The 12,413-nt window shown below is 37.0% G+C and overlaps 1 protein-coding gene across 6 annotated transcripts in view; it reads right to left on the minus strand.

Moving 5' to 3' along the window:
* Positions 1-12,413, minus strand: part of LOC100262947 (katanin p80 WD40 repeat-containing subunit B1 homolog KTN80.4) — a 30,476-nt gene that overhangs the window by 5,298 nt on the left and 12,765 nt on the right. For all 6 annotated transcript variants that reach the window (XM_059739905.1, XM_010657654.3, XM_010657653.3 and 3 more), the window contains 4 exons: positions 12,234-12,355; positions 9,129-9,254; positions 1,709-1,783; positions 1,434-1,546 (listed from right to left, as the gene is read on the minus strand). In XM_059739905.1, the coding sequence (XP_059595888.1) occupies positions 1,434-1,546; positions 1,709-1,783; positions 9,129-9,254; positions 12,234-12,355 (436 nt within the window). The remainder of the gene's footprint in view (positions 1-1,433; positions 1,547-1,708; positions 1,784-9,128; positions 9,255-12,233; positions 12,356-12,413) is intronic.

Here is a 12,413-nt window from a genome sequence, read left to right on the forward strand (position 1 = left end):
CTAATCAGTTAAGATTGAGTCCCGGTCCTTATGGTGATTGATTGCACCATTCTCTTGTACATATATACCATGTTGTATTCTATAGAAAGTAAGAGAATTAATAAATAAAAAATCTTCAGGCCCTTTTCTTCATCCTTCTTGCACATGTAGCACCAATTTTTAAGAACTTTTCCTCAGCTTATAAGCTGGCCGGTTGTTAGGATCATCCCCCATACTGCCGTCTGTAAGAGGAATGTCACTTTTGAAGGAGCTAGAGAGTCCCAAATCTCTTTCCCTGTAAATTGTCAGTCTACTACAACCTCAAAGCAAGATTTAACTATAATTTCTCCATCTGCAATTGACTTGCAAAAAGTTGCAACTTTCCTTTCCCTGTAAATGTCAACTGTATAAATGTTCCATCCTTTACAAAAAAATGCAATAATTTCTTGGTCAAGTAAACTATTAATCAATGAAAGAGAGACATGGGACCAAGTGATAGTCATAAATGTGCCTATCCTAAATGTGTAGTTTTAGAAGTGTCTCCATACTTCCAACCAGTAGTCTAGTTTTGTCTGATATTGTTAACAAACAACATACATCAGGAGATATCTTCCTAAACAGGCCTAGAAAGTCATTCTTAAAATGAACAAGGGCTAAATGCTAATCTTTGAAATAAGCCTATTGCGGTTGAGAGTTTCCTTGGCTGTGTTCCAATTATTCTCATACAAGTTAGCACTTCACTATACATGACCTCAAGAATACAGGAATACCCCTATGAACCACTGCTCTTTTCAAAAGCCAACAAATTTTTTTAGGACTTTATTGTATACATTTTCTAATTCAAATGCAAGTCACTCTTCTCTCAAAGATATTTTCATCAATTACCCAAGTGAGGAGATACCTTTGATGCTTCCTAACATAAAAAGCAGTTGACCTTTTGATACCCTTACTTCATAACTTAATCTTTGTCTCATTGTTCTCTCCTAAACTTATAAGCAGCTTCATTGATGTCGAGTAGGCATAATTTGTAAGTGAAAAGATAAATTTCTGCCCTCTAAGAAAGGAAGTGATCATCACCATCTAGCTCCATCCAAGCTTTCATTAAGATGTTTAACCAGGGCACTACCTCAGGTTCGAATCACTGTTCTGATGATAAGGAGTTGCTTGTCTCTAAGTTTACAAAAAAGATGGTCCCTATGTACTCCATTCTTTGTGAATTTGAAGTAAAACTAGACACATGCAGTTTATAGTAGTGTAGTGCAAGTAACCAAATAAGAAAACTGGGAAAAACAAAAATGAAAAAAGCATGTTTCAGTCATTAAGGCAGCATAGTTGTCTACCAGATAGGAAATTTTTTTTTTTCCTGGAACTAATGGAAAAAAGGTGAATTTGCTAACCAGAGCTGAATGGGCAGAACAATAGAGCAGAAAGTCACATAGTACCAAATTTCTTACCTATCCATCTCACTTTCAAGAAGACTCGTGAGGAGTGGCAGGAGAGAAGTGCAAATTTCCAGTGTCACAACATCAGGTTTTTCTCTCAAAATGCTGATTACATCAGCAAAGACCTGCAATTTGAAATATATGGAATAATATAGGCTCTTGAAGAATTAGTACTAATGTGCTACAAAATTAAATTCTTTTTCCAATCCAAGAATTCAAAAAAAAAAAAAAATCAACAAGAAAAGACAAAAAGGTTCTAGAGAAACAATTGACTGCAAAATACTAACAGAATGATCAGCCATCTTTTCCATCGCACCAATAGCCCCCTTAATGTCATTCCTTTCCCAAAATCTATGGACTACCTGCAAATAGTTATGCTCAATAATCAGCAATGTCCTAATGTTGATAAGAAATAGTCAAAGCAATGAGATCTTTGGTATTCAGTAGCCTGATGAAAATAGATTAAAAAAAATGTTCAAATCAACAAATGTTTCTTACTTTAAACAGAAAAAGGAAAACAAAAGAAAAACACACACCCATGATCATTGTTTGAAAACCCTTTTAGTTGCAACTAAAAGGCCTAATTCATATTCTACCATAAAATTTGGAAAAAGTCTGTCTTCTTTTTCTTCTCCTTTCTGGTTCTGTGAAGGCACGCTTGGTATGTAAACCCCAAAACATAAATTCTTACATAGATATTTAATGGGACAATTGTGTTTTGAACCTAATTGGGCCCAAAAATTAAGCTTTGGTCCATATAAGTTCACCATATAAGTGTAAAAATTGAGAAGGATATGAATTTTTTATATTTCCAAAAATGACCTTTATTGACTATGAAAAAAAAAATTAGAAAAACATTAATTTAAATTTTATTTCTTTTGTAAAACTCAATAAAATTTAATTTAATTTAGTGATTAGGGAAAAAAATACACCCTTTTCCAAAAAAATACAAATAAATTATTATTATTATTATTTAAAAATCAAACATCTTGAAAAATATATATTTTTAAAATTGTGTATGTAAAAAATAACTAAAAATATGTAAAAATTATTTTTTTTAAATGATATATTTTTAGAATATATTTTTAAAAAAAAATAGTTTTCTAAAAATAATAAATTTTCATAATAATTATTAAAAAAAATTTAAGATCAAAAAGTTTGTCAAACATTATGGCAGAAAATACTCAAAATAGTTTTGAAGGGTATTGGTCTCTTCACATTTTATATTCTTCCCATCAATTATGCAACTTTTATGGGCCAAATCTTAATTTTTGAGCCCAGCTAGGTCCAAAACACAATTGTCCCATATTTAATCAGTTATCTAATCTATATATGAAGCCCATAGTAAATCCAAATTACCATGTTTCAATCTTCATTGAATAGAAAATAAAATTTTGAATTTTGATAATGCATAACCTATGCTGACCCGAATAGAAATGCAATAAAGAAAGAGACAGATATATAGATAGCCATATCAGTACATGTTTAATAAATATAACCTTTACTATCCACTTCAATCATATTCTACAAATTATACTCCAGAAAAAAAAAAAACCAGCTGTGCAATACGAGAAACATCCTTCTTAGTATGTTAGAATGAGATCATTTTTCTCTTTTTTGTTTTGCCATCAACTCTCATTAAAATGTTGTAAAAGCTAATTAAATTTTTTTTTTTTTTATAAGTAAAAGCAATTGTATTAAGAAAGCCTAATGAAGTACACCTAAAAGTATACACGATGTATACAAGGTAACAAGGCCGAAAAGAAAAGGGAAAGCAAAACATCACCCCCTTACTTTCATCCCAACCAATCAATGAAATCGAATAAGGACCACGACCTAAAACCTACATGTACCCTAACCCAATCCAAAAACATGTACAAAAAAGACTGTAAAATAGCTTGATCCACCAGTTTGATGTCTTCAAAGCCTCTTCTATTTCTCTCCTTCCATAAGGTCCAAAATAAACATAAAGGCAGTATTCAACGCCTTTTTTCTTTTCTTCCCAACAAAGAGTCATGCCAACTTAGAATGGTTTCCTTGATAGAATTGGGCATAACCCATTGAACACCAAAAAGAGCAAAATTAAGCTGCCAAATCATGGCTGCCTTGGGATAGTGAAAAAGCAAATGATTTGTTGATTCCTCTTCCGCTTTACACAAAAAGCACCTGATTGGTAAAAGCCAACCCCTCCTTTTTAGTTGATCCATTCTTAGAATTCTCCCCCAAATTGCTTCCCAAGTAAAAAAAGTTGACCCTCTTTGGTACCCAAGGGTTACAAACTATGCTTGAAGGGAATTTTGTACCGTTGCAAGGAACTAGGGAGGAGTAAAAGGACTTAGCAGTAAAGAGGCTTTTTTTTAAACCCGCTAGGACATGACATCCTCGTCATCCCTTCTAAGCACATGTTCATGTAAGCTTCTGAAAAGAGCTTCCACCTCTTCCAAGTCTCAATCATTGTTAAGTCTTGTGAATACAAGATTCTATTGATCTATTTCCCCAATCTAACCCCACAACTGAGCTACCCAAGCATCTCTGGAGTAGACAAGAGAGTACAAGCTTGGAAAAGCACCTTCCAAGGAATCCTCTCCACACCACCTATCCTTCCATAACTGTACTCTTCTACCATCCCCCACCTTAAAAACCACCTTTTTGTTAAACTCTATCCACCCATTCCTAATCGCCTTACATAGTCCCACTTTGTAACCCTCCCTTGAAGCACAAGAACACCATCCCCCCCCTTCCTCACCATATTTCCCTACAATCACCTGTTTCCAAAAAGACTTATTCTCATAAGCAAATCTCCAACACCATTTTCCAAGAACAACTTTATTTAGCATAGAAAGATTTCTAATACCTAAGCCCCCATCCTTTTTATCCATATCCATGCAAACAATAGAACAATTCACCAAATGTTGCCCACTTTAGGAATCTCCTCCCCCCCCCCCCCCCCCCAAAAAAAAAAAAAAAAAAAAAAAAAAAAAAAAAAAAAAAAAAAAAGAGGAAATCTCTCTTAATCTTTTTCACCCTTAAGCTCACCTTGCTAAGGATGACAAACAACGACATTAAGTAGATTGGGAGGCTAGAGAAAGTGCTCTTTACCAAAGTTAATCTCCCTTCTTTTTGACAAGTATTGTCTCTTCCACAAAGCAAGCAGCTTTTGAAATCTCTCCTCCACTACATCCCAAACACGGGGGGATTTGAAAGCAGCTCCTAAAGGAAGGCCCAAATAACAAGATGGAAGAGAGCCCACTTTGCAACTCAGAACCCTAGCCAAGTCCTCCAAACTAGGAACCACCCCACTAGAATCAACTTGCTTTTGTGAAGGTTGATTTTTAACCCAAATATCGCTTCAAACCACATGAAAGCCCAACTCAAGACCTCTACATCGTCCTTGCTTGCATCGTAAAAAACTAAGGCACCGTCAATAAATAAAAGACAAGACATTGCCACGCTCTCACCTCCTCGGCCACTAGCCATGAAACCCTTAAGATAGCCATGAAAATACAAGAAAGCGCCTCCATTGATAAGATGAAGGGGAAAGGTGAAAGAGGATCTTCATGTCTTAGGCCTCTAGAGCTTTGGAAAAAGCCTATTGGAGAAACATTAAACAAAATCGAGAAACGAGCTGAAGAAATACATCATCTCATCCAACTAACCCACTTAGCCCCAAACCCCCATCTTTCCCATGATCGCTAATAAGAAACCCCAATTCACATAATAATACACCTTTTCAATATCCATCTTGCGAATAATTCCACCCTTTACACTTTTTTGTCTTGAGTCTAAGGCTTGATTTGTTGTAAGAATAGCATCCAAAATTTGCCTACCTTCAACAAAGGCATGTTGGGAATTCAAAATCACTTCCCCACCACTTTTTTTAATCTATTTGTCAAAACTTTAGCTAGAAGCTTGTAAAGGTTCCCCACCAAGCTTTAGGGTAAAAATCCTTCAAATCATTTGTTCCCCTTTTCTTAGGTATGATGAGAACAATAAAGGTGGAATTTAAACTTCTCTCAAAACGGCCTGAATCATGAAATTCAGCAAAAAAAAAGCCCATTACTTCATGTTTGACTATATCCCAACAAAATTGCTAAAAATCCAAAGTGAATCCATCCAGTTTAGGGGCTTTATCCCTATCCAAACTAGAGAGTGCAGTCTGGATCTTATCCTCAGAAAAAGCAACCTTAAGGAGCCCCACCTCATCACTGTCCAAAGAGGAAAACAACCCAAAAAATGCTCTGTCTCTAGTTCCCTGTCTCTAACAAAATATTTTGGAACGCATTAACCTCCCCTTCCTTTATCTCAATCTCCTCAGTCAACTTCCTACCATCCATTATAATAGAAGATAAAAAATTCCTTCTTCTCCAAGCATTAGTCATCTTATGAAAGAACTTTGAGTTTTTATCGCCTTCTTTCAACCACAATTCTCTTCACTTTTGCCCCCAAGAGATCTCTTCCATGTTTGCCCACTTACTGAAGTCCCCTTCCTTTATCTCAATCCCCTCAGTCAACTTCCTACCATCCACTGTAATAGAAGATAAAAAATTCCTTCTTCTCCGAGCATTAACCATCTTATGAAAGAACTTTGAGTTTTTATCGCCTTCTTTCAACCACAATTCTCTTCACTTTTGCCTCCAAGAGATCTCTTCCATGTTTGCCCACTTACTGAAGTCCTCCACTGCGCATCTTCTAGCCTCAGAATCCTCTAAAGAGAGACCACTGTCTCTTTCTTTGGCGTCCCAAAAACCAATCCAACTAAGAGTAATGATTTTATTCAAGGAGACATTCCCAATCACCTCTCTATTCCAAACTTTCAAATCCTGTTTCAAAGCCTTTAATTTACTAGCAATAATACAACTATAGGATCCGCTGAAATTATAACTCGTCCACCAATTCTTAACCAAGTCTTTGAACCCTTTTACTTTCAGCCACATATTTTCAAAGAAAACAGGGGTTTTTCTGCCTCTGATCCCTCTTCCATCCAGCAAAATCGAAGCATGATCAAAAGTGGGTTTAGGCAACAAACTTTGAGATGGGCCACAGAAGTGACTCTCCCAGTCTTCTGAGACTAAGAAACAATCGAGTCTAGAAGCAAACATGTTATTTAAACCGCCACACTAAGTGAAAGAGCCCCTGGTGAAAGGCAAATCCCTCAACTGCAGCTTGTTAATTACCTCTGAAAAACGCCTCATTGTCGTAAACATTCTCGGACAGTTTCTCCTTTCGTTGGGCAATCTGACCACATTGAAATCTCCACCAACGCACCAAGGATCATTCCACAATCCCTAATATCCTCAAGTTCAGACCACAAGGCTTCTCTCACAGACTTATTGACTGGCCCATAAACACCAGAAAACACCTAAATGAGATTGTCATCACAATTTTTGAACCAACACGAGATAGAATACTCCCTTATTTCCATAGCTCCTACACTCTACTATCCTAGAAGACTAAAATGCCCCCTGGCTGCCCTCTGAAGTTCACACTTCCCCATTTCATAAATCTTCCTGATCCCAAACTTCTCATTACCAAATCTGGCATGAGCTTGCATTTTGTCTTTTGTAAACAAACTAGGTCTGCCCTTTGCAATCTTAAAAAGGCCTTCACTACCTTCCTCTTATCCTTATCATTTGTTCCCCTGACATTACAAGAAAGTATTCTAATTAACATTAGCACACCTCGAATACTACCCAACATTTTTTCCGCTCCTTTTTCCTGAACCTAAAGAGGACCCATAATTAATGGAGCACTTCAGCTTTCATAACTCTCTTGAATCTGGACCTGAGAAAAGGGCTCATTTTTCCTCTGTGAATGATATCTTTGCCCCTTTTTCTACACTCCAGTCTCCATAACAAGGTCAAGAACTCATTCTTAAGGCCCTGCACCAGCAACCCTACGAACCTACTAAATGAGAGCAGTTTTCCAGAAACCTTGTCGGAGTAAGCATCCTCAACTATTCCTCCTGTGACTTCACTACCCCTGACATTCACTAGGCAAGTTGCCCTCTGTACCTCCGAGCCATCTAGCTGAACAATACACAGGCTCTGGCTCAAGATTGTCACCATCCATCCAAAGGCCACCTGGATCCTCCCAACAAAACAAGGCTCCCACAGCTTTAACACCAGAGGGCAAAGAAGGAGTAGTAGAGAAGATCCCACACCCCCCAAAAGAAGAGATACAAGAGTTCTGACCTGGAAAGCGAGCTGGCCTCCATCAACACGTCATCCATGGCGCCAAACGCATCATCCATGGCACCAAACACGTCATCCATGGCATCAAACGCGTCATCCATGGCACCAAACATGTCATCCATGTCATCCATGGCACCAGGACTCAAGGTGAGCTGGCCTCCATCAACATGTCATCCATGGCGCCAAACGCATCATCCATGGCACCAAACATGTCATCCATGGCACCAGGACTCAAGGCATCAGAGCGTCTGGAGTTCACAACTCAAGAGCAAGCCTGACATCCTCTTCAGAAATAGGACAAGGGGAATCGCAAAGTTTGCCCTGAAGCTGATCTCCATCTCTCTGTAATTCCAAACCCACTCTCTGCGTAACCACAGCGTCCCTAAAAAGAACAGGGGAATCTGATAGTCCAGAAATAAAGGCCACTTCCTTTAAGGGCCAGCCCATGCCTCTGGCTCTCAATACCCTAAGTGAGCCCACTAAAGCCCCTTGGGCCTTCTTCAAACAATCAGTCCCATTAGCATGGCCCAACATCAGTTATGGCAGAGAAGATGCTGTGATGAGTATGATTCTATGTCATGCATGGCTAACTTGAAACAGAAAGGGAGGCAGCAAGGGGATATGAAGTGTAGAGCTTCATATCCCCTTGCTGCCTCCCTTTCTGTTTCAGGCACATTTGAGGTGCTTTTAATAAAATTGCTTTTACCTATCAAAAAAAAAGGGGATATGAAGCTCTACATAAAAAATAAAAGGCAAAACACACAAACCTGGTACTATGGATTGCAAGGAAAGCAAAAGGAAAATACTTTGAAATTAGAAGGATGACAGAAGGAAAGGGGGCTCAAAAGATTTGCAGATAGGACAGAGAGAGAGAGATCATCTATTGTAAAAAAAGAGTCAATCACACTCATTCTATATCCATAAGAGAAAAAAAAAAATATTGTCATTTTCCATGTTTTCTGGAATTTCTAAAAAAAAATAGATTAGACCGGTTTTCACATAATTGATTTCCCACACACCATTTTGCAGCAAAACTAAAAATAAAAATAAAAACCGTAAGAAATGTTAAAATGAGGATGAGATGACTACAAATATATGACCATAAGTTTGGTTGGAAGAGTCCCTAATCAAGCCATTGGCTTGGCGGAACATATGACTAAATTTATATATATATATAACATGTCTGCATGTACACAAATTCTAGCCTTGAAGCAAATCTAGGATTTCAGCTATCCTCATTGTCCTTTCCCTGGAAATCTTGAAGGGGCACAAGGGCCTTTCATAAGGCTGGTTACATGTAGTTCAGACTCTCCTCCCTTGCACCCAGCCTTTATTTTAAATTACCAAATGTAAATCCATTCCATTCAAAAAAGAATAAAGCAGATAAGACTCCATGGACATTATCTATCAAAAAAAACAAAGACTCCATGGACATTGAGTTAATCTGGAGTACAAATGGCTAAGAATGGCATTCCCATAATCCACAAGCTGACTCTACTTTTTCATCATAAATCACCTGTAACTTGGATAAGCGAGACTGGATAGAGCCAACAAATTGACCGTGTTGTTCCATTATATCTGTAATAGCATCTTCATCACTGGCAGGCACTGCTTCCTTTTCAGTAGATGGAGTATATCCTCTCTGTTTAAAATTCAGAAAAAAAAAAACATCCATGTTGTCATCCATAGGAAAGGTAAAAGGAGCTAAAAACATATATTGGAGAATATCAAAGAGACAAGTAGGTCTACATACTAGTCTAATACAAAATGTAACTTAATATTTCCCCTGCACATTAAGTTGATCCATGGTAATATGTAATATTTGAAAAATATGGTGTATGTATGCGTATGTGTGAAAGTGTTTGTGTGTATGTGTATGAGAGAGAGGATTTATTTGAGAGAATAGATTCTCTTCTTTGCTGATGAATTGATGTGATAGAGTAATTTGGAGAGTGAAATGACAGAAGGATTTCCCCTCACTTTCAAGTTAAGGTGGAGTAGTTAGAGAATCAGTAACAGCATGGTGATGGACTTCCTAGTGACATAGAATTGAGGAAGTGGAACTAAGAAGGTAGAGTAATTTGGAGCATGAAGTGACCATACAGAGATCGCCTCTTCATTGGCATGGAATTGGAAAGGTAAAGTGTAATTTGGAGAATGGAGTGATTGTAATTGTCTTACTAAGATGGTACGGTAGTTTGGAGAATGCAAAATAATTGAACTTTGCCGCCCACTGCTACTAAAATCATCACCACCCCCCCACCCCCATTGAACAAATTGGCTTATGAGAATATATGTCCATCTATAATGGAAATTACATTCATAGGAATATAACCCGAAACATCTCCCGATTGGGTCTCAACTATTGGTAAAGCAGTTGATTTTTTTTTCTTTCTTTTTTTTTTGGGGTGGGGGAGGGGGGGCTGGTGTTGGATTCACTCACTCAAAACACCCGTTGAAGTATTAAGTGGATCAAATAATCCCTTATGGAATAAATATTCAGCCACTTGTAAACCTTCAGATACTGTTTTTGTTTAATGTTTGTTCAACTACCCTTTTGCTTGCAAATGCAATGGTTGTATAGAAATGGACTCTTACAAGTTGGGGTAGAAAGGAGGGTTGTGCTTATCAAGTTGAGAAGGTGGAGTAATTTGGATAATAGGGTTGATTGAATAGAGAAAAACTCCTCATTGTTGGGAACTGAGATGGTTTAATTGAGAAAGTGGAGTTATTTGCAAAATGTAGTGACTGTGACATGCAAACGGATTTGAAACATAGACCATAATTACATCAAGGTTCTGCCATAGATTTCCATATTTTTACTACTGGAGATCCCATCCACCCCCCTGGGATTTCATAAAGAAGGGATACAAATATGAATATGAATGACTTATCACACCCTCTATATGCAGACTACTAATATACCAGATGTGGGAATAGGATCTCTATACACAACCTATGCCTATATCCTTGAACCAAATGCACCTCAAGGTTTATGGATATATCAACGAAAATGGAAAACAAGGACCAAGGTTTCAAATTACTGTGTCAGATTAGGTTTAAAGTGGATTATTATATCTTCAACCAATATACATAATCTAAAATCAATAAAATAAATAAATAACACCAGTTGTTATTAGAATCAATTGGGGCAGAATGGTTAGAATCCTCTCCAAGCCCACTGGAGTGATAGGGGCTGAGATTCTAACCTTATCAGAAGGCTTGTTTTAGGCAAGGTTTTGGGGATTCCATAACTTCTTTGTGGAAGAAAACTGAACTCTCTTGGTTCTCAGAGGAAAAGCAAGGACTTTGGAAACTGGAAGTTAGATCAGTAAAATCATTAATTTGTCTGGAGAGTTGGGTAGTTTTTACACTTGGATCCCCTGTTTGGCTAACCAGACAGTGGATTGACTGGCTCAGCTAGGCAATTCATAGCTAGTGACGTATGAAGGGGAGTCCATACCTACCTGAGGGGGGTGGGGGGCACTATGCTGCTTTGTTTTATTTCTTGCAGTTATGTTTTTGCATTTTCCCTTGAAGGATAGTTCATCCTCCTATTGTCCGTTTCACTCTTAATAAATAATTATCATTTCTTAAATTGAAAAAAAGAATACAATTTCTCTAATTTTTCCAATTGGCTCATACTTAAGAATTTTGGTCAAGGGAAAAAAAAAATTGATTTGTAGGAGAAACGGTTACCATCATCTATGATACTTGGACTCTTCAACTTCACCCTAAGCGCCCATGTTAACACAACATGACAAAGGAGTGGGTATGGGATCATTGTAGATATTGCTATTTTTGCTTTGGATATTGACCATTTAGAATTTTTTTTTTTTCTTTTTAAGAATGGGAAAAAAGAAAAAAAGAAAGAGAGCATTTTATCAAGGAGATGTCATTTTCTAATTAATTATTTTCTTTATTATATCATATTTAAATACCATCCAAAATTATTTTTCAAACAAGTTCTTGTATCCTAAAATTTTATATGCGAAAAAGTCAAACACATAGACACATACCTGCACCCAACACTTGTACCCAAACTCATATAACATAGACCACCCATTGCTAGCAAAATCATTTTAACAAGAAACAAAGTAAGACATCAAAAGCACTGATAACAACCAGGAGAATAGAGATCCTTTCCAATCTAAAATCAGAATTACACCTCAAGTTGAAGTTCCAACTCAAGCATAAGAAAGAAAAATGTTAAAACCGTTGAAGCTATACATTTTGTTACTGAATAACATGAGCTTATGTTGGCATTCTTTGTATACATCCTGTGTACATGAACTCCCCCTGTTGCTAGAACTAATTAATGTCTTCACTTATTTGCCTATCTAACAGAAAAGCCTTTCCCAATATAAGCAAAAATTCATAAATAAATCATTTTACATTTCAATTTCTCAGTTAGAATCAAGCAAAAGTGAGAATATAAAAATAATTTCTTTTTAACTTCTATGTTTCACGGTGTTCCAAAGTAAATAATATAATCATTGATCATGCACCCAGAGCCACTACTATTAGATTCAATTTTCTCTACTGAAAATTGTGCTACCTGCCAGAAGGGACGGAAAGAAAGATGATAGAAAAAGGGGATATGAAAGCAATAATCACATACCGCACTAAATGGGAGCATGTTAGATGCAGAAACAGTCCCAGAGAAATTACTGGATGTCTGTCCCTCATAAGTAGGAGATATTTCTCTCTTCTCCCAGTTAGCAACAAGCGAACGGGTTCTTCCTGCATTTTTTGTTCAGTACAAAGGATCAGACTTCATCACTTACAAGCACCAAGCCAT

The sequence above is a fragment of the Vitis vinifera genome, chromosome 10 (genome assembly GCF_030704535.1).
Source record: "Vitis vinifera cultivar Pinot Noir 40024 chromosome 10, ASM3070453v1".
Classification (NCBI taxonomy): domain Eukaryota; kingdom Viridiplantae; phylum Streptophyta; class Magnoliopsida; order Vitales; family Vitaceae; genus Vitis; species Vitis vinifera.